Here is a 23,259-nt window from a genome sequence, read left to right on the forward strand (position 1 = left end):
AATCTCTCAATCGAGCGGTTGGTTTCTCCAAATTCATCTTCCACTTCATGGTTGTTTTAGAATGGACCTCAACAATTTAAATGCAATGTATAAGTCATACAACTTTAGGAGACAAATTAGTATAGGCCAACGTATTTGTAATTAAAAATTGAAATTTTTATCTTATGTCCATACACATCCATCGATGAATTATTTACAAGCGTGATGTAAAAAAATAAACAAGTTTTGCGTTCATCACGCCATCGGTCAACCAAGAAAACATGCAAGTGACTACAGTTGACCAATCCGATCGAGTTCGAAACTATGGTGAAATTGACTAAATTTTTAACCACACTCATAATTTATTGTAATAATCACATCCAATGGTCGGTTTTCCCATTTTCTTTGAATTGATAGGGGTTGCTCTTTGGAGCGTGTGATATATAAATATAGGTTTAGAAGAGTAACTAGGTTTGACCTAGTTGATTGAATTCGAAACGAAAACCAAATTGGCTGTATTTTTTACAACCACCATAAAATATTACAATCTCTCAATCGAGCGGTTGGTTTCTCCAAATTCATCTTCCACTTCATGGTTGTTTTAGAATGGACCTCAACAATTTAAATGCAATGTATAAGTCATACAACTTTAGGAAGAAAATTGGTATAGGCCAATGTGTTTGTAATTAAAATTAATTTTTTTTATCTTATGTCCATGCACATCCATTGATGGAATATATACAAACGTGATGTGAAAAAATAAGCACTGACAGGACCCACCCCGGATTTCACCCTGAAATCCGAAGTGGCCCTGCGGGGCCCACCTTAGAAGAAATTCTACCAAAAATTTGACAGAACTTCCCCTAAAATGGGCTACCCAAAACCTGTAGAAAGCATTTACACTTCTAAATCAAATCATCCTTATACTTCTGGAGCCACCCTGCTCCCCAACTCAACATCAATCTCCAATTCACAAAACACAAACCTCAACTTGAAAAACATAAATCCCATAGGTAATCAGAGCAATTCTAATAGAAAGGTAAATAAGGACAACCTAACTCAAAGGCAACCGCGGAAGCCATGCTGTTGACTATGCCTCAACTCAGTGTACGCCCGACCTCAACCAATTCGCCTGCAAACTGGGCATTTGAAACCGAAGGGCCCATGGGAAAAGTATTGAAAAACACGTTAGTGTGAGTGGACAAAAATAAGCAATTTTAAACAAAAGAGATTTTATACTTCCCCACATTTAATTATTAAAAAAAAATCTCCCGATGCATGCACTGATTTAGGAAACGAAACAAAAGGAGTTCTGCTCAAGAAAACCGACTAGCCCCGCTAGTCCCAAACAACTGAAAGGAAGGATGGAAACTCCGATACTCAACAGAATAAGACCAGCCCTGCTGGTTAAACGGAAATCTGACTAGGCCCCGCTAGTCAAGTAATGATAGGATATGGGGAAGAAATATCACCATACGGGTAATGGAGCCTCCCAGGCTCTACCTATCCTCGACTGCCACTCACACATAGATTGTGCGAGGAGGAGAACTAATAACCTCGACTTCCAATCACACATAGATTGTGTGAGGAGGAGAACATTACCTCGACTGCCACCCACGTGAGGAGGAGAATAAATCACCTCTACTGCCACTCACCAACACAAAGTAGGTGAGGAGGAGAACAAGCTACCTCAACTGCCACTCACCAACACAAAGTCAGTGAGGAGGAGACCTAATCACATAACCCGCGTATGGTGAGGAAAAATCATCGAAAACCAGTAAATCCATGTAGCTTCCCCATATTTCTCACGAGATAGAAACCATGTATTCAACGACGTGACCCCGCACGCCAAGATTACTCTCAATCTCAAAATGGATAAGTGAGAAATAGGAATAAATCGACGGCGTGTCCCACACGCCAAAATATTCTCAAATCCGTAACCAAAACCGGAAATTAGTAAAAGCAAATCCCATTTCCAACAAAAATCTCTCAATATCTCCAAGAAACAAACCAAATCCAAAATCATTAATTAGGCACTCCCAATGCCAAAACTGAAAGTCGAAAAATAAATGAGAAAAATCCAACTCCATCGAAACTCATCTTGAAAATCTTCCAGGAGCTTAAATCGGCGATTAGAAATATACTTAATTCCGGAAATTACCTCAGAAATAAATAATTTGTCAAATAACATTATAAATCATAACCAACCTTTGAACTCATTATTGAAAGCAAAACCACGATATAAATCGAAATCAAATTCCGAAAATTAATTCATTTGCTCAAAATGTAATACGAATAAAACTAGAGCATTATTTAAGAAAATAAATGCATGCATCAATATTTAAAAATAAAAGTCCACTCACAGTACTATTCCGACGATCGCGTATACGAGTTCCTTCATCGAGCCAGAGCTCGGTACGTTGCCCTGTACACGATTATATTCCGTAAGCGACAATTTGACAATTTCATACAAATCTCATAATCAAATCCTCACAAATCATCTCTTCAATTGTTCTCGGATTCAACCCAAATTTTACCTCTAATACCAATTCATTATCTTAAAGGTTCCAAGTCAGAACCGAGAGATATCCGACGGTCGGATTCTCGTAATTCATTAATCGAAACCCTAAACTTCGGAATATTTGGAAACAATTCCAAACTTCTCCAATCTTCATCAAAATCACAATTTCAAGCTCTACTGCAATTATAGAATTTAACAGGCTAAAAACCAAAGCCAAACACCTGACTTACGCGCCTCCACGCGCCATCTACAGTGGCAGCGCGTGGGCCCCACGCGCCGCCGGCAACCACCTCCGATGACCACCAAAAATTGGCAGCACAACCTACTCAACAGACCCAACAATTTTCTCAATTGCAACACAATCCAATTTTACCTTTAACTGCACAAAATTGGCCGGTGAAGCAAAACCCAGAAAATTCAAGAACCCTAGGATCGGGTTTTGCTCGATTCTCCCTCCACGCTGCAAATCGTGGCTCAAGGCTAGGGGGAAAATGATCCTTGGCGAAAACCGCTCCTTCGACGTCGGTCTTGTGGCCGGATACGGCCGGAATCGGAAGAAATCGCCGGAATTCGTCAAATGGGACCGTCGGGCTTTTAGGCTTCGATCTCACTTTTCCGACCAAAACATCACCACCCAAGGCCACAGTCGTGTAGAGGGGGAGAAGCCGCGTCGACCACTTACCGGGGCTCGCCTTCTGGTGGCCGGACGGCGCCGATCTCGACGGAGACAGAGGGAGACCGAAAGAAGAGGGAGAGAGGTCGGGGAAAGAGGAAAGAGAGAGTTACCGTGGGTTTCCGAAAATGGAAACCTACAGTGGTAACTTTCCATATATATATATTTATTACCATGAACAGTAAATTTCACATTTTAAGCTATAATTTTCACAAATGAACTCCGATTTAAGTGTACCACATGTCCACGGACTCGGTTTAACGTCCCCTACAACTTTCATGAAGAACATTTCCTCAAATTTTGGCCCGAACAAAAAGTCAACTTTAGGGCCACTAAAAGTACCAAAACGACAATAAAAGTAAGAGTAAAAGTCGTTTACAATCCAAATGACTAGTAAAACAGTAATTTCAAGTTCGGGACGTTATAATCTCCCCTCCTTATAAAAATTTCGTCCTCGAAATTTCATACTGCGGAAGAGTACACACCAACTGATTCAAGATACCACAACCTCAAAACTCTTCAACCATTCCCTAGATTAAACTTTCCTTTTTACCAACTCTAATAAAAAACCAACCGAAACTCTTATGATCCCCACTACAAAAGCAATGAAAACATGCTTACAATCCAATATTACCAACGTCCAAAGTCAAAACACTTGCCTTGTTGAACCGTATAACACCATAAACTTGCAAGTACCTAAATTCCGGTGTAAAAGAAAATTCATTGCAATGGTTAGCTTAGATAAACGCACACAACCCACACTGTTAAAATTATAGCATTCATAACTTTCTCATAAAAGTTGCTTAGTGAAGATTCAACCCATTCACCATCAATATTGTAACAACCACAAGATGGTCATTGCTAATCGACAAATCCAAAACAATTAACTTCCTTAGCTACCACAAGATAGCACTTCCTTCCTTGTTTGTTTGTGCTTAAATTCCTAATCGAAGGTCGCTCCCATAAAGGTCCCATAGTTGTCAAACATACAAAGGTCAACCTCGAAACAGACCCATAAGTTCTTAACCAAGTAGGTTATGGGGCCACTACACTTCTGCTGCGCTACTCTGATACCTGACTGGAACATTGATCACGCCTTGAGATGACATTCCAAGTCAACGTGGAAAACTCATTTAATAGCTACCTTGTTAGCCACACATATAACACCTCATGACAATTTCATTACAGATACAACATTGTGGAAATTTTTCCTAACCCTGTATGTACCAACTCCATTACTGGACTACAATGTATCCAACAACACTTATAAATGCTCCAAATCCGATCCAAGAGTTGACCAACTATAAAAGAAATTCAATTCTTGAAATGAACAATCCTCAAGCTATAATATGGCCAATGACAACAATCCCATTAAAATTCACAGCATCCCCCATTGACTCAACAATCCTTATATTATAGATATGCCCTCAAGCATTGCCGAACAGTCTTAGCCACTGCTAAGCAAAAATTTGCAAAAACTCTTTTGCTCAAAACAACCTAAAGAGAAAGTCGAATAAGAGCCCAAATAGAAAAACTCAAAGTCACTTAATTAAATAATTAACACTTTGTGTACCACAGAAACGGAGTCTACTTCCCAAGATAGGAAAATATGATATCGAAGTAGTTCATTGTCTGATGTTACAAGAATCACCAGAAATCAGTTATGTCAATCAACGTTGAACTTGTAAGTACTAGAATATAGCCAACTCTTCTTAATTACTTAAGGCCAACTGATAACAACGATTGTCCTTACTAACAAGGATCTCTATGACTTTCCTGTGCTAACCGAATTTGTACCAACAACTTTTCCAAATCTTCTCACTAAGAAATAATTCCAATAATCTAACTCAACCATAGTGGCTCAACATTTAGTACTTAAATTTCTGTTGAACCCTTGATAGAACAGAAGTTCAATCAATTTATTCCAACTCAACTCCTACTTATTGTTCAAGGCTTCTTACCGTTAGACAAGTGGTGACCAGATTTCACTCGTATCAATAACTTTCTATACATTTTTAATTAAGGGTCACCACGGTGGCAAAACTTGTTTAATTCCTCCAAAGGAATCCATTACATATATTTAATTCAAGTAATAACTAATTCCCCAAGGTAGCTAACACAATTCACAAACTCTTTCCGAACAATCCTTAATATAACTCAAAGGACATCCGTCCAACATCTTGTGTCACATCAATCGATATCCGGATCTGAACGTGGTCCCACCACAATAATGACCCAATTTCCCCAAATAATCATCGCTGAAGTACGTCACTTAAAACAGGCTACCTTACCTTCCACCCAAGCTAACAAGAGTCCTGATCAAGCCTTAACTTAAAATATTTCCAGAGCCGACTGAAAACTTATTTCCTTAAAGTTATTCTACCATCCATAATATGATAGTACAACCCATCCGCCAAGCAAAACCTCCACCAAGAGCCTATCACAATTCAATCTCCAAGGCTCCGTGATTCAAAACTCGAATCACATTCCATATCACATAGTAATTCCGTTTGAACTTCCATGAACACCCAACAAGGTCATTACCGCTATTCCCCAATCTTATGTGTGACTGTTTCACCCAAAAGCGGATAACCAAGGACAACCATTTGCCTAATATCACAATGAAGAGTTGATTCCAACTCTTCCAATTATTTACCGACCAAAGTCATAACTCCATTATAAAACCTTAAACATTCTTCCCATTTCTCGAACTTCAGATACATATCAACTTCAATTGCCCACTCTTGTTCATCTCCCTACTCGTTACCATCCAAGACTTAGGAAAACAATCTATAAGTTGTGGTATCTAAAATCAATTTCTTTCATTCAGAGCAAAACTATGCTCATACACCCTGGTTAGGTCAACGACCCAAACCGACAATTTTTAAAATCTCATTCTACTTACAATTCTCATTTACTGTTATCATTTCCCACTCCTTATTTACCATCCTCAGTGACCACAGTCACTAGAAAACATGGCATCCAGCTATACAACTCAGAATATTTATTCAATTTTCCTCCGCTGTCTACCAAAAGGTAAGACGTTCACAATTCCCACATAAATTGTCCAATTGAAGAAATTCCAGTCCAGATTTACCTACAATCGGTTTCTTGCACTAAGATTCTCAAGGGACCTCCCATCAACTTCCCATAGTATTTTATAAACTGCTCTACAATCAATCACCTCACCACACACGTTTGCTTAAACTTGGTTCCAAACAGAACCACCATAATTACCAATTCTATTTCCACCAACAATCATGATTTTGAATCAATTACAGTCTCTAAAGATAGGTCAAACCGTAGTTGCTCATTTCCAGAAATGAAACACACCATCAAACTCCGGTCTTGTACCCTAAACCATGTTCCAATAATCCGTTGACATTGAGGAAAAGCTACTCGCAACATTTCCTCGAATCACATTTCATAGCACAACACAACCAGGTAGAGTGCTCTTACCCTACCACAACCGGACAAGTATAAGAAATGAAGACAATCCGATACACAGTGAAGTTCCTATGAGGTCGGCGTAAACGAGGCATAGTACTTGAAAGAAATACCCACTAGACATGTACCTTACACACTTGATGAATACCACAGCACCGAAGAGTACACGATGGGGAACCGCTGCAGTCGGGCCATCACTCGGGAGGTACTGGGCAACACCTAGCATATAAGGTAACAGAATAGAAACGAGTCTACAGAATCTGACAACCTAATGCTTTGATACCAACTGACAGGACCCACCCCGGATTTCACCCTGAAATCCGAAGTGGCCCTGCGGGGCCCACCTTAGAAGAAATTCTACCAAAAATTTGACAGAACTTCCCCTAAAATGGGCTACCCAAAACCTGTAGAAAGCATTTACACTTCTAAATCAAATCATCCTTATACTTCTGGAGCCACCCTGCTCCCCAACTCAACATCAATCTCCAATTCACAAAACACAAACCTCAACTTGAAAAACATAAATCCCATAGGTAATCAGAGCAATTCTAATAGAAAGGTAAATAAGGACAACCTAACTCAAAGGCAACCGCGGAAGCCATGCTGTTGACTATGCCTCAACTCCGTGTACGCCCGACCTCAACCAATTCGCCTGCAAACTGGGCATTTGAAACCGAAGGGCCCAGGGGAAAAGTATTGAAAAACACGTTAGTGTGAGTGGACAAAAATAAGCAATTTTAAACAAAAGAGATTTTATACTTCCCCACATTTAATTATTAAAAAAAAATCTCCCGATGCATGCACTGATTTAGGAAACGAAACAAAAGGAGTTCTGCTCAAGAAAACCGACTAGCCCCGCTAGTCCCAAACAACTGAAAGGAAGGATGGAAACTCCGATACTCAACAGAATAAGACCAGCCCTGCTGGTTAAACGGAAATCTGACTAGGCCCCGCTAGTCAAGTAATGATAGGATATGGGGAAGAAATATCACCATACGGGTAATGGAGCCTCCCAGGCTCTACCTATCCTCGACTGCCACTCACACATAGATTGTGCGAGGAGGAGAACTAATAACCTCGACTTCCAATCACACATAGATTGTGTGAGGAGGAGAACATTACCTCGACTGCCACCCACGTGAGGAGGAGAATAAATCACCTCTACTGCCACTCACCAACACAAAGTAGGTGAGGAGGAGAACAAGCTACCTCAACTGCCACTCACCAACACAAAGTCAGTGAGGAGGAGACCTAATCACATAACCCGCGTATGGTGAGGAAAAATCATCGAAAACCAGTAAATCCATGTAGCTTCCCCATATTTCTCACGAGATAGAAACCATGTATTCAACGACGTGACCCCGCACGCCAAGATTACTCTCAATCTCAAAATGGATAAGTGAGAAATAGGAATAAATCGACGGCGTGTCCCACACGCCAAAATATTCTCAAATCCGTAACCAAAACCGGAAATTAGTAAAAGCAAATCCCATTTCCAACAAAAATCTCTCAATATCTCCAAGAAACAAACCAAATCCAAAATCATTAATTAGGCACTCCCAATGCCAAAACTGAAAGTCGAAAAATAAATGAGAAAAATCCAACTCCATCGAAACTCATCTTGAAAATCTTCCAGGAGCTTAAATCGGCGATTAGAAATATACTTAATTCCGGAAATTACCTCAGAAATAAATAATTTGTCAAATAACATTATAAATCATAACCAACCTTTGAACTCATTATTGAAAGCAAAACCACGATATAAATCGAAATCAAATTCCGAAAATTAATTCATTTGCTCAAAATGTAATACGAATAAAACTAGAGCATTATTTAAGAAAATAAATGCATGCATCAATATTTAAAAATAAAAGTCCACTCACAGTACTATTCCGACGATCGCGTATACGAGTTCCTTCATCGAGCCAGAGCTCGGTACGTTGCCCTGTACACGATTATATTCCGTAAGCGACAATTTGACAATTTCATACAAATCTCATAATCAAATCCTCACAAATCATCTCTTCAATTGTTCTCGGATTCAACCCAAATTTTACCTCTAATACCAATTCATTATCTTAAAGGTTCCAAGTCAGAACCGAGAGATATCCGACGGTCGGATTCTCGTAATTCATTAATCGAAACCCTAAACTTCGGAATATTTGGAAACAATTCCAAACTTCTCCAATCTTCATCAAAATCACAATTTCAAGCTCTACTGCAATTATAGAATTTAACAGGCTAAAAACCAAAGCCAAACACCTGACTTACGCGCCTCCACGCGCCATCTACAGTGGCAGCGCGTGGGCCCCACGCGCCGCCGGCAACCACCTCCGATGACCACCAAAAATTGGCAGCACAACCTACTCAACAGACCCAACAATTTTCTCAATTGCAACACAATCCAATTTTACCTTTAACTGCACAAAATTGGCCGGTGAAGCAAAACCCAGAAAATTCAAGAACCCTAGGATCGGGTTTTGCTCGATTCTCCCTCCACGCTGCAAATCGTGGCTCAAGGCTAGGGGGAAAATGATCCTTGGCGAAAACCGCTCCTTCGACGTCGGTCTTGTGGCCGGATACGGCCGGAATCGGAAGAAATCGCCGGAATTCGTCAAATGGGACCGTCGGGCTTTTAGGCTTCGATCTCACTTTTCCGACCAAAACATCACCACCCAAGGCCACAGTCGTGTAGAGGGGGAGAAGCCGCGTCGACCACTTACCGGGGCTCGCCTTCTGGTGGCCGGACGGCGCCGATCTCGACGGAGACAGAGGGAGACCGAAAGAAGAGGGAGAGAGGTCGGGGAAAGAGGAAAGAGAGAGTTACCGTGGGTTTCCGAAAATGGAAACCTACAGTGGTAACTTTCCATATATATATATTTATTACCATGAACAGTAAATTTCACATTTTAAGCTATAATTTTCACAAATGAACTCCGATTTAAGTGTACCACATGTCCACGGACTCGGTTTAACGTCCCCTACAACTTTCATGAAGAACATTTCCTCAAATTTTGGCCCGAACAAAAAGTCAACTTTAGGGCCACTAAAAGTACCAAAACGACAATAAAAGTAAGAGTAAAAGTCGTTTACAATCCAAATGACTAGTAAAACAGTAATTTCAAGTTCGGGACGTTATAAGCACGTTTCGCGGTTGTCACGCCATCGGTCAACCAAGAAAACATATAAGTGACTACGGTTGACCAATCCGATCGAATTTGAAAATATGGTGAAATTGGCTAAATTTTTTATCACACTCATAATTTATTGTAATAAACTCATCAAACGGTCGGTTTTTTCATTTTCTTTGAATTGATAGGGGTTGCTCTTTGGAGTGTATGATATATAAATATAGGTTTATAAGAGTAACTACGTTTGACCTAGTTGATCGAATTCGAAACGATAACCAAATTGGCTAGATTTTTTACAACCACCATAAAATATTACAATCTCTCAATCGAGCGGTTGGTTTCTCCAAATTCATCTTCCACTTCACGGTTGTTTTAGAATGGACCTCAACAATTTAAATGTAATGTATAAGTCATACAACTTTAGGAGACAAATTAGTATAGGCCAACGTATTTGTAATTAAAAATTGAAATTTTTATCTTATGTCCACACACATCCATCGATGAAATATTTACAAACGTGATGTAAAAAAATAAGCAAGTTTTGCGTTCATCACGCCATCGGTCAACCAAGAAAACATGCAAGTGACTACAATTGACCAATCCGATCGGGTTTGAAACTATGGTGAAATTGACTAAATTTTTAACCACACTCTTATTTTATTGTAATAATCACATCCAACGGTCAGTTTTCTCATTTTCTTTGAATTGCTATATGTTGCTCTTTGGAGTGTATGACGTATAAATATAGATTTATAAAAAATTAGTGCCTTTAAAAATTTATTTATCAATAAATTAGTATCTATATATAAATAAAGATTTTTTTTTGGTACAATATAGAATTATAGATATGTTATCTTTGATTGTATTTGATCATTATCCAATGAATTTCCAAAGCTTGATTAAAAAAAAAAATATTTGTGTCTTTAAATATTTATTTATACATAAAGCCCGCAAGGCCCGGCCCAAAAAAGCCCGCAAGGCCCAGCCCGGCCCGGCCCGAAAAAGCCCGCTTTATATGGACGGGCTTGGATCCGTCTATTTTTAATAAAGCCCGGCCCGGCCCGGCCCGCTATTATTTAAAAATATAACAAGGCCCGGCCCGGCCCGGCCCGTTGACGACCCCTACTCTTGCTGGATTAATGGGCGACATGGATTAATTCGAGTATAAGTTATTAGCCTATGGGTGGTTCTGTTGGGAGAATTTTTTTCTCTTCTTTCTGTTTTTTAATGGGAGAAAAATTTAGTCAACAATTGTTCTAAAATTTCTATTAATTATGACTAATTTGGGATAGGAATAGAAACATTTCTCTGTAATGAAATAAAAGTATATGTGTGACTCTTTGGTTTAAGTGATGGAGAATATTTATCTTGTATTTGGCATCAAAGGTAGATTTTACGATGGTGACAAAATATTTCAGCTATAGATAAGAACTTTATACCAATAACCAAATGAGAAAGTGAAAGATAGAAAAGGTCATCATACCATAACAGAAATGACATCAATGTCTGGTTTTGAAATTCATAGGAGAATTCTCTAGTTCAGAATTCTTTGGATTCATGCATGCTCAATAGCCAAGGGTGACAATAAGCTCTCATAAGTATATTTTTCAGGTTGGATACCTGGAAGGCTGGAATTAATTCGGTGATGGGATTCTGAGTAGTTTGCTTCGTCGAACCGTGTAACCCCTAAGACCAAACCCAAGCTGAACACGAAATTAAAGATAGAAAGGGATGGGATTACTCTGTCTGCTTCTTCTTTTTGTTTTTTTGTTTTTTTTTTTTTTTCCAATTGCACATGAAACTCACTTGTTGCGGGCTCAAACCTAGTCTGCTGAGTTTAAGACCTAATCTGCTTAAGCCCAAGACGAACATGGGCGTCGGATTTAAAGTTTTTTTTTGGGGGGGGGGGGGGGGGGGGAGAGTTTCAAAGACAGCCTGAGTGCCAATCTTGTGTTGGCCATTCTTTGGTTACCAGCCTATAGAGTCTTACTTTTTTTGCAAGAAAAGCTTGCCAATTCCAGCCACTGTTAGTAGTGATGTTAAGAGAGACGAAGTAGAGAACCTTGTGAAGGAGTTACTGTTGGGAGAGAAGGTTAAGAAAATGAGAAATAAGGCCGTGCATTGGAAGAAACTAGCAGAAGAAGCAATTACGCCACAGGGTTCTTCATTCACAGACTTAAAGTAATTTAGTGAATCTAGTGCTGTTAGTGAAATGTTAGATGTGATCAAACTGGGATGAGTATATTGTTATCTATGATCATTTGTTTTTTTTTTTTTTTTTCCTAAGATGGATGTTTCTATATCAAGCTTTAAAGTTTTGTGTGAATATTAATTTATGGTAATGTAATAGTGTGGTTGTGCAGTTGTGATCCAAGGGTCCAACCTTAATGATATTAATGAATGGTCAAGCACTAGGTGTTTGGCTCCAATTTTGTTGCAGCTGGTCAACAGTCTCTTTTCTGCGCGGGCGTGCCAGCACCATTCGGGTGCGGTCGTCGGGGGTGTCCCTTGACCTGACTTCTTTCAAGCAATTGTAGACGAGGAGAGCACCAACCTCGTCGTGGGATTCTTTATGCCTCGTGGTGAGGACTTTTGCTAATCTTCTTGAAAATCACAATCGATACTCGATGTTGTAGATCGAGCAGAGCGAGAACCACTGGGAAGTAGAGAGAACTTGCTAAAGCGTGACTTAAGCTTGGCTGGTTTGCAAGGGCGTTACCCTTTCTTTGCTGGTTCCATAACCGTTGTGGTCGTGGTACTACAATTAGCTCCCGAGGAGACTAGGACCGAAGTACGTTGACAGAGGGTTTGGTGGCACTGAAAGTCGGCTTTTGAGAAGACTAGGACTAGGAGTGTGATCATCGGTAAGAGAAAGAGAAGGAGAGGAGTTGCTCTTAGAGAGGTTTGCTCTAGAGAGACTTAGATCATCTTAGAGATGTATTGATGAGTGAATTGTGTTTCTAAGTGTTTCATTGTAACCTCTATTTATAGGCTACCATGCCAAGGTGTTTAGCATTAAACAAATGATAGTGGAGCATTAATTAGAGATAAGAAATGATGAATTTTGGAGATAAGGAAGCATAATTGGAGGTAAAGCATGATGAATTTCGGAGATAAGGAGATAAGGAGGCATAATTGGAGATAAGGAATGATGAATTTTGGAGATAAGGAAGCACTTTCTGCTCCTTTATTCCTTCAATTTTATCTCCATCAAGCACTCAGATTTTGACCATGACTTCTTCATAAGAAATGTTCCACTATGAGTTTAGATCACCCTGGTAAAATTTCAGAGCTTTTGATATAGTGGTTGGGCCGAAAACGCTGCTGGACCTCTTACAGGTCCAGTTTTCCAAGCCTCTCTAGACAAGGAAATTGGACTGATTGTTTGAAGGCCTTCCACTCAAAACTAGCTCTGGCACTCTTCATAAGAAATGATCCTTGAGATTTCTAGATTTAATCTGGAAAGTTTCAGCTCATTTGAATTTCGTTTGGTTAGTCTGCCGCCCCTTCTTCCTTGTTTAGCTCGGTTTCTCCTAGCCGAAGTAGGAAAATGTGCTAAAGTTGACTTTTCATGCTTCCATAGTAGGCTTTATTTAGCCTCTAAATATATATTTCGAACTTGTCGACAATATATAGCTTGAGCCACTGACATTGGCTCAATTTCTCCAAGACGTGCCTTGTCAGGCCAAAATGCTCATTTTGGGTCCAAACACTAGGTCCCGATGATATAATCTTGAATGAATTTAATGCTCTATCAAATCAGATGTAACAACTCGTAAATATGTAATAACTATTAAATTTATTGTATTCATATCACTGGCTAGAAAATTGACATGATGAATTTTTTTTTTAATTACGAAAAGACTATAATTTAGATTTGGAAGCCTCTTTTTTTTTTTTTTGGCGGAATTTGGAAGCCTCTTGGGCATCCACAATTTACAACATCAAAGAGTAAAGCTCTTGAGGCCTCACTAGAGAACCGTTTACACGACTATGTCCTAAGTTAGCAATAACATCCGCTACAAAATTTGATTCTCTAAAGATGTGTTTAAAAGTAATGGAAGCCAAAGAAGTGGCAATGGTCTGGATGTCTTGAAAAATCTTGATCAATCTCCCAGGAGGTTTGCTGACTTTTTTAATGGCGTTAACGACCAATTTGGAGTCACTCTCAACCTCAATTCTTCTATAGATGACATGATAGATGCACCAAGAAAGTTATTTTCCAAATTCTTAATTGTATGTATTCACAAAAAATCTAGTGAACAGCATTATTTGCTTATTAACATGAGAGAATGGATAATTGAATTAGACGTACAAAACAAGAGTTATATATTACTGTAATTTTAATTTCGTTTAATACAAACTTCTTTATCAACGAGCTCTACCCACTAGTGACATCCTGTAAATAAAGCAATACGACTCTCATGGCCGGAAGCACATAATGGAAATGTGCAATCACGTAATAAGTATCATGAAGAGCAGTGTCTAAGCGTAGAATGAACTATTCCGGCGAGTCCTCCAGCAATTAACGTGGGTGTTTTGTATTGTATTGAACCCCATATGCCTAGTCATATATGTTAAGGAAAACTTAATAAATAAAAAATATATATATACAGTCCGGCTACACTAAGGATGTCCTTAGATTTTCTTAGGTACGAATTTCTGGTTTTCACCCACTTTCCGATCAAATTTTCACATCTTAACCGTTCAGTTTTTAGGTCCTAATGTATAGATCACCTCTGCAAAATTTCAGCCAAATTGGTGATCATTAAGGCATCCAAAACTGCAAATTACAACAATGTAAACGAACGGTTCCGGTTCCACAGATTCGGTTCGTTCGTGTAAATTGCAGTTTTGGACGCCTTAACGATCACCAAATTGGCTGAAATTTTGCAGAGGTGATCTATACATTAGGACCTAAAAACTGAACGGTTAAGATGTGAAAATGTGATCGGAAAGTGGGTGAAAACAGTAAATCCGTTCCATAAGAAAAACTAAGGACATCCTTACCTGAGAAACTAAGGACATATATATATATATATATATATATATATATATATATATATATATATATATATATATAAAATACGAGGCCGGATCGAGAGCGGACGTCCGCAACCCAGAAAAAGTGTGGACGTCGCTCCTCCAGCGTCGGGAAGGCGGCGATCGCTGCGCTGCAGGTGCCGGACGCACCCTCTAGACATCACGGACGACCTCGAGCAAGCGGCGAAGGCGAAAGTGATCGGAAACTCAGCGGTGTAATGCGAGCTCGCCGGAAACTATGGAAGCCCATCGAGCTCGACGTCGATCCCTTCGTCGACGACTCCAGCTGCTTCTGAACTGCTCCATGTCCTGGCCTGGTTCAGTCCGGCAGCAGAAACGCCGCCGTCGCTGCTCGATCGAGGCCGGAGGAGCGACGTCCGCACTTTTTCTGGGCTGCGGACGTCCGCTCTCGAACGGTTTTGTATATATATATATATATATGTATATATATATATATATAGTCAAAGAAAAATCCATTTCTCTGTTTTTGGTAACATTGCAAAAGTTATGTCCGGGTTTGCTTACTTCATTTAGAAATTCTTGGGTAGGGGCTGCCACGTGGTAGGGCAGTGCAGCCCTCCAATCAAAACCCCAAAATTTTTCTTCTTTTTCTGAAACTGTCCTTACTTTTCAAAGTAAAATACCCAAAATACCCCCTGCTAGACAGTGATTGGAGGACCGCACTGCCCCACCTAAGACCTTCTCTACTTCATTTGTTCAAGTACTGCCAAGCTTCTTTTCTTGACCATATCTCCTCGTTATTGTGTTCTGCTGTGCTCTATGCATCGATGGATGCGTATCACCGTTCTTCATGATCCATATCTCTGGCTGCACTATAAATAATCTGCATTTTTGAACATGTACAGTTGTACACAGCTACCCATAACATGAAGTCTAAGATGATCCAGAAGTAGGTTCCCAACTAATAAGTTGTACTGATGATACATGCACAAAAGAGTGCAAATAGCATTTATAAACACTCCAAAAGAAGCTCCTCACGCCACTCCTTTATGCACTTATACATAATCCTGATGTCTAAATTAAGAACTCACGTCGTTCACCCTTAATTCGGCTGCGTCGACGTGATTGTCTAGTATTCTCAAATAATCAAAGGGTTACTCTTGTGACAATGAGTGCGGCTCAGTAGCTATGGTACCCTGTGTAAAGTGGGAGAGAGCTCCTAATTTTATAGGCAAAAGAAACCTCTTCCCTTTTGATCACTTGCGACACGAGACAAGTTACTAATAGAGTAATAGTGAGGCCAACAAGTTATAAAGGGAAATTCCTACCCTTTTGAGCAAAGAAAGTTAAAAATAGTGAGGCAGGCATACTATATTGTAACAACAAACATCAAGTATAATTTCAAATAAAATCACTACTTACGTATTTTTTCTCTTACTTATTTGATAAGAGATATTAATTAAATCGTTGCTTGTAGTTAGATTTCTAGCTAGGACCCACCTTGTTAGATGGCAGTGAATGAAGATTAATAATGATGATAAGAGAAACAAAATTTATAAAAACTCGACACAAAAACTAATTGACAATGTGCTAGGCTTTGTTTTTCAATGCAATAGCACTCTGTCCTCACAAAATTGAGAAGCTCGTTTGAGGGTTATAAGGAGAGAAAGGTAAGAAAACAGAAAATTGATGGTTTGACATACAATGATACATTGATACATACCTATACTATACATATTTGGTGAAGCATGGGTCTATATTAATGAAAGATGCCGACCAATCATATCATACTAGTTGTCAATCATATCATTGTCGACAGCTACCAGTTGCCAATTATTCAGACAAGTATATTATCTGCTGGTTATAAAACTTACATCTAGCAATCAAAAATCATACTAGCTTGTAGCTACCTACCAAAGATTTTGCAAAATCACTAGAAAAGGGTTACGATAGAAAAACTCACTAGTTAAGTAGCTTTCAAAACTGTTCTTGCTAAATTCCAAACACATCGCTACATTGTTACATATAGAGTGTATATATAGTCTGCGTCGTTGCTCCAAGTACCACATCCACATCCACATCCACATCCACATCCACTAAGATGGAAGCTATTAAGCCTCATGCTGTTTTTATTCCAGTTCCAGCTCAAAGCCATATAAAGGCAATGCTTAAACTAGCAAAAATCCTCCATCATAGAGGCTTTCATATCACCTTTGTCAACACAGAGTTCAATCACAAGAGATTTCTTAAATCTCAAGGACCAAACTCCCTAGATGGCTTCCCTGATTTTCGGTTCGAAGCCATTCCAGATGGGCTTCCAGAATCGGATGAAGATGCCACCCAAGATGTTGCTATGCTTTGTGACTCTATCAAAACAAATTTCTTAGCTCCTTTTTGTGCCCTTATCATGAAACTGAACATTACTAATCCTCCAGTGAGTTGTATAGTTTCAGATGGTTGCATGTCGACATTCACCATCACAGCTGCTGAAGAATTTGGAGTTCCAGTAGCACTGTTCTACACCATTGCTGCTTGCAGCTTCATGGGGTTTACACAATATCCCAGTTTGATTGAAAAAGGACTTGCACCACTTAAAGGTACCAAACTAACTTTTCTCTTGAAAACTCTCATATTTTTAACAGGGGATTTGTTTTAAGTTCATTACATTGGGTGTTGTAGATGAGAGCTGCTTCACCAATGGGTTTTTAGACAAGGTAATAGACTGGATTCCAGGAATGAAAGAAATTCGTTTAAGGGATCTCCCAACATTCTTTCGAACAACAAATCCCGATGACATCATTTTTAACTACTTCATAGAAGCAACAGGCCCAAGAATTCAGAAAGCTTCAGCTGTTGTTCTCCATACATTTGATGCATTGGAACAAGATGTTTTGGATGCTCTCTCATCTATGCTTCCACATGTTTATGCCATTGGACCTATCCAATTACTTCTCAATCAGATACCGGAACACCCTCTGAATCCTATGGGTTACAGTCTATGGAAAGAAGAACCAGAGTGCCTTGAGTGGCTGGAGAACAGGGCACCAAATTCAGTTGTTTATGTGAATTTTGGTAGCGTAGCAGTCTTGACACCAAAACAGCTCGTAGAGTTTGGTTGGGGACTTGCAAACAGCAAGTATCCTTTCTTCTGGGTAATTAGGCCTGATCTGGTTATTGGCGAGTCAGCAATTTTGCCACCTGAATTTGTAGCTGAGATCAAAGATAGAGGTCTGCTAGCAAGTTGGTGCCCGCAAGAGCAAGTACTCAACCATCCATCCGTTGGAGGGTTTCTAACACACAGTGGCTGGAATTCAACTATTGAGAGTTTGACGGCCGGAGTGCCTATGTTGTGTTGGCCATTCTTTGGTGACCAGCAGACAGACTGTTACTTTAGTTGCAAGGAATGGGGTGTTGGCATGGAAATCAGTAACGATGTCAAGAGAGACGAAGTAGAGAAGCTTGTTAAAGAGTTAATGGAGGGAAAGAAGGGCAAGAAAATGAGAAACAAGGCCTTGAATTGGAAGAAACTTGCGCAAGAAGCCACTGCTCCACATGGTTGTTCAGCGATAAACTTGGACAATTTAGTGAATCAAGTGCTACTAAGGAAAAGCTAGATGTAATCTGGCGTGAGAATAATGTCCTCTAATCAATTTGCTGTTAATTGGCTTGTAAGATGAATGTTTGGTAGTCTCAATAAAGTTGTATTTTTCAAGCTTTAATTTTCTGGGTCATGAAATTTGGTGGTTCTGCAGCATGAGTCAACTATCAATGAGACTAATCAATGATACCTGCAGAAACTTTCATTGCTATAGGTCCCAATATAATGATATCTCGGACATAATATTGTTGGGTCATGAATATTGCCTTTCATCTAGACTCTGGAGTAGTTTGTACAACGAGCTTCTTGTCTTCTTTCCAAAATGGTAAAGAACATTAGTTATTCTTTCACAACAAAACTCTCAAATTTGATGGTTTCTTTCACAACTAGATAAGAGATGTACCCACACATAAAAATAGTGCAAAGGGCAAACAAAAATCAACAATAACATTTCCCTAATAAAATCTCAAATTTGATATTTCTTTTTCCTTAATGTACGTTTTGGATTCCTGCATGCTTAAATAGTTATTATACTCAAAGGCTACTAAAAAAAATCTGGGTTAGTAAGTGGACTCACCTGACCTGGGACTATTGTTGCTAGCTGCTTTCTTTTCTTCACAATTTTCTTCAAGGGAGAAGCCCTCTGTCTTAGATACACGGATGGGAATTAGGGAGTGATTTATATTGGGCCCAAGATAAGAAATTTGGGATCCACTTGTTGTCGTTCCGGAAATTCAAAATCTGGGTTTAGTGTTCCCCGAGGCCGGCAGGCAAAGCCTGCTGTTTTGTTGCTCTGGCTCCAAAGTTGTCATTCTCAGACGGACCAGACCCACTACTATACTAAGTATGTGGCCCAGTAAATCAAGCCCAATAGGACTATAGGATATTAGGATGCATCGTGGACGACAAGTGATGTGCATGCTTGAGATTGTTTTTGTTTCTTTTTTTGTTGATAAAATGTTTAATATATTTTTAATTGAAGTATAGCTTCTTCTTTTTTGAAATAAAAATAACATTTATCATTTGAAAAATGAGATGTGTCTTTGGTGAGTTTTAGAAATACTTGAGTGTGGTTTTGAGAAGCAGTAGCAAGTGGTTTTGAGAAACACTTATCTAATGCTTTCTTGTACAAAAACACTTCTATTAAACATGAAAAGTGATTTTAGGCCTTTCAAAAGAAACAAACCCGATATTATGTGTACTTGTTTGGATAGAATTAGGGAATAAATAAAGTGATCTTCATACTAATTGACGTTTGTATGTTGGTCTTTTTTTTTTTTTTTTTTTGAATAAGTATGAGTCGATTCTTTTATTCTTACAAGCGTATATAATGAAACTAATATTATGGAAAACATAAGGTTTATTTATATTTCTAACAACAGTTTGGTTTGCAATCTGGATCAATTTCAAAGCTTGAACAAAAATTAAAAGCCACAAACCCTATCCTTTTGTTATATTTTCTTTTTTTCTTTCTGTCGCCTCAACCTGATTTTATGACAAAAGCCCATAATGTTGGGTTGGGAGTTGAGACTGATTAATTAGGTTGAAGGGCATTGAATTTAATAGCTAAACTGGAGGTCGATCCCAATATTGGTCAAACTTGAATTTCGATCATCTCAACTCTGTAACAAGAAATAGCAAGACCAAATTATTTCCGTAGCATCAAAGTTTCGCATTTCCTAATTAACTTGGGTGCAAGCTAAGCTTTTCTTTCCCAATTAACTTGGAGGGCAAGCTACGCTTTCCTTTCCTTTCCTTTCTCCCTGGTTTCGTATCTTATTCATATTTTGACTGCGCTTTATGACAATCTACGTACCTAGCCTGTCATATCTTATCTTGTGACCTTTTGGTCATATCGTATTACAGAAGTCCAAGGGATAAATAAAAATAAGGAAGACGTATCCAGTTTGGTGACTTGATCTCTGCCACTGCCAAAGAAATATTATATACACACACACATACATGCGGACATACATGTTAATTAGCTAGACTTGCTATCAGACACACACAATCTATAGCTAAGATCGATGGATTCCAAGGAATTTGTAGCTGATAAGCCTCATGCGGTTTGTATTCCAGCTCCAGCACAAAGCCACATAAAGGCAATGCTCAAACTAGCCAAGCTCCTCCACTATAGGGGTTTCCACATAACTTCTCAACACAGAGTTCAACCACAAACGGTTTCTTAAATCTCTAGGACCCAACTCCCTCGACGGCTTGCCCGATTTTCGCTTTGAGACCATCCCCGATGGCATTCCTGCAGGTTCGGATGAAGATGCCACCCAAGACGTCACTTTGGTTGCTGATGCCATAATGAAAGATCTATTACTGGCTCCTTTTCGAGACCTCCTCTTGAAGCTCAACGACGAAGACGGTAGTACTCCGTTGACTTGCGTCGTTTCAGATGGTTTCATGCCGTTCGCCATCACAGCTGCTGAAGAACTTGGAGTGCCTAGAGTAGCCTTCTTCACTATTGCTGCTTGCAGCTTTATGGCATGTAAACAGTATCCCACTTTGGTGGAAAAAGGACTTGCACCACTCAAAGGTACTAAAAATGATTATATTAATGGGCTAATTACGTTTTAGATTTTACTACGGACCTTTTATTTTAATCATTGGGATGATAAAAATGTAATTTTATGCTATAACTTTTAAATTGCAACGCATTGCAACCAATTGTTTCAAAATCATAAGCATTCCTACCTTTGTTATTTTGATCATGGGTAACCATCACTATTGACATGACATATCTTATGCAAAATCATTCTTGAATATGAAACACCAGTTTGTATTGACATATTCAAATATATGTTTGTTTAATTACTCTGTCACCTTTGTACCAAAACAAAAATTACTCTATATCACCTTATCAAATTTTGGACGTACTTCTAGAAGTTCTTGTATATTATGTGTATGTACCAAATAATAATTTTGTCTTTTGATTTAATTGTCTCATTCATTTTACTTCAGGAACTGCCGTCAAATTAGTTCTTTTTTTGTTTAACCTTCATAAGAGCTGAATAGAGAACCTGTCAAGAATAACTTATAGCACTAGACTAAATACGGTAGTTGTGCGCATGAAATTGACTAAAGAGATTTTAGCAATGTTAAAATCTCTTTAGTCAATTAGATAAGAAATAATATTATCTACAGTGGATTATCATGATAAGAAATAATATTAAATCGACAGTATACTAAAGTAATTAGCACAACTCGATTACTTTATGTTCAATTAATTCCATGCTTTTTTCCTTTTACTAATTACATGGCTATTGGGTGTTGTAGATGAGAGCTGTTTCACAAATGGGTTTTTGGACGAGGTTTTAGATTGGATTCCAGGAATCAAAGACATCCGTTTACGAGATTTACCAGCCAACTTTCGAACTACGGACCCAGACGACATCCTGTTTAATTTCACCATGGAATCAATGCATAGAGCTGATAAGGCTTCGGCAATAATTCTTCATACTTTTGATGCTTTGGAGCCTCATGTTCTGGAGGCTCTCTCATCTATGCTTAAGCTCCCACCTATTTATGCAATTGGGCCTCAACAATTACACCTCAATCAATTACCAGAATACCCTTTAAAGGATGTGGGATACAGTCTATGGAAAGAAGAAACTGGGTGTCTCGAATGGCTCGATTCTAAGGAGCATAACTCAGTTGTTTATGTCAGTTTTGGCAGTATAGCGGTAATGTCTCCACAACATCTTGTAGAGTTTGGTTGGGGACTTGCAAATAGTAAAGTTCCCTTCTTCTGGGTCATTAGGCCCGATTTGGTTGTTGGTGAGTCCGCGATTTTGCCACCGGAGTTTGTAGCTGAAACCAAGGAAAGAGGTCTAATCGCAAGTTGGTGTCCGCAAGAGCAAGTACTTAACCACCCATCAGTTGGAGGGTTTTTGACACACAGCGGTTGGAATTCGACTGTTGAGAGTTTGTGTGCAGGTGTGCCTATGCTATATATGTTGGCCATTCTTTGCTGACCAGCTAACAAATTGTTGGTATGCTTGTAATGAATGGGGCATTGGCATGGAGATTAGTAATGATGTAAAGAGAGGCGAAGTTGAGAAGCTTGTTAGAGAGTTAATGGGGGGAGAGAAGGGTGAGAAAATGAAAAAAAAGGTCTTGGAATGGAAGAAACTTGCAGAACAAGCTACTGCTCCACATGGTTCATCATCCAAAAACTTGGACAATTTAGTGAATCAGGTGCTACTAAGGAAAAGCTAGATGTAATCTGGCATGAGAATAGTGTCCTCTAATCGATTTGCTGTTAATTGGCTTGTAAGATGAATGTTTGGTAGTCTCAATAAAGTTGTATTTTCAAGCTTAAATTTTCTGGGTCATGAAATTTGGTGGTTCTGCAGCATCGGTCAACTATCAATGAAACCTGCAGAAACTTTCATTGCTATATGTCCCAATGATATCTCGGACATAATATTGTTGGGTCATGAATAATGCCTTTCATCTAGACTCTGGAGTAGTTAGTACAATGAGCTTCGTGTTCTTTCCATAATGGTAAAGGACAGTAGTTAAAAGAATTCCCCGACAAACTCTCAAAATTGATGGTTTCTTTCACAACTATATAAGAGATGTACCCACACATAAAAATGGTGCAAAGGGCAAACAAGCATTAATAATAACATTTCCCTAATAAAATCTCAAATTGATATTTCTTTTTCCTTAATGTAAGTTTTGGATTCCTGCATGCTTAATAGTTATTATACTCAAAAGAGATACTAAAAAAAAAAAAATCTGGGTTAGTGAGTGGACGCACGTGACCTGGGACTGTTGTTGCTGGCTGCTTCCTAATTCGCAATTTTCTTCAAGGAAGAAGCCCTCTGTCTTTGACACAAGTTGGGAATTGGGGAGTGCTTTATGTTAGGCCCAAGATGGGAAATTTGGGATC

General features: G+C 39.0%; 1 protein-coding gene and 2 pseudogenes across 1 annotated transcript; all 3 read left to right on the top strand.

The window, feature by feature from the left end:
• Window positions 1-11,936, top strand: part of LOC133725798 (7-deoxyloganetin glucosyltransferase-like) — a 43,544-nt pseudogene extending 31,608 nt beyond the window's left edge.
• Window positions 11,937-16,830: 4,894 nt separating this feature from the next.
• Window positions 16,831-18,611, top strand: LOC133725803 (7-deoxyloganetin glucosyltransferase-like). Its single transcript, XM_062153181.1, has 2 exons — window positions 16,831-17,352; window positions 17,435-18,611. Exons 1-2 carry the CDS (start codon window positions 16,857-16,859, stop codon window positions 18,367-18,369), a joined length of 1,431 nt encoding a protein of 476 aa, XP_062009165.1. The 5' UTR covers window positions 16,831-16,856; the 3' UTR covers window positions 18,370-18,611.
• Window positions 18,612-20,295: 1,684 nt separating this feature from the next.
• LOC133743278 (7-deoxyloganetin glucosyltransferase-like) lies at window positions 20,296-22,713 on the top strand (annotated as a pseudogene).
• Window positions 22,714-23,259: the final 546 nt, after the last annotated feature.

Source organism: Rosa rugosa, chromosome 1, assembly GCF_958449725.1.
Source record: "Rosa rugosa chromosome 1, drRosRugo1.1, whole genome shotgun sequence".
NCBI classification, from domain to species: Eukaryota; Viridiplantae; Streptophyta; class Magnoliopsida; order Rosales; family Rosaceae; genus Rosa; species Rosa rugosa.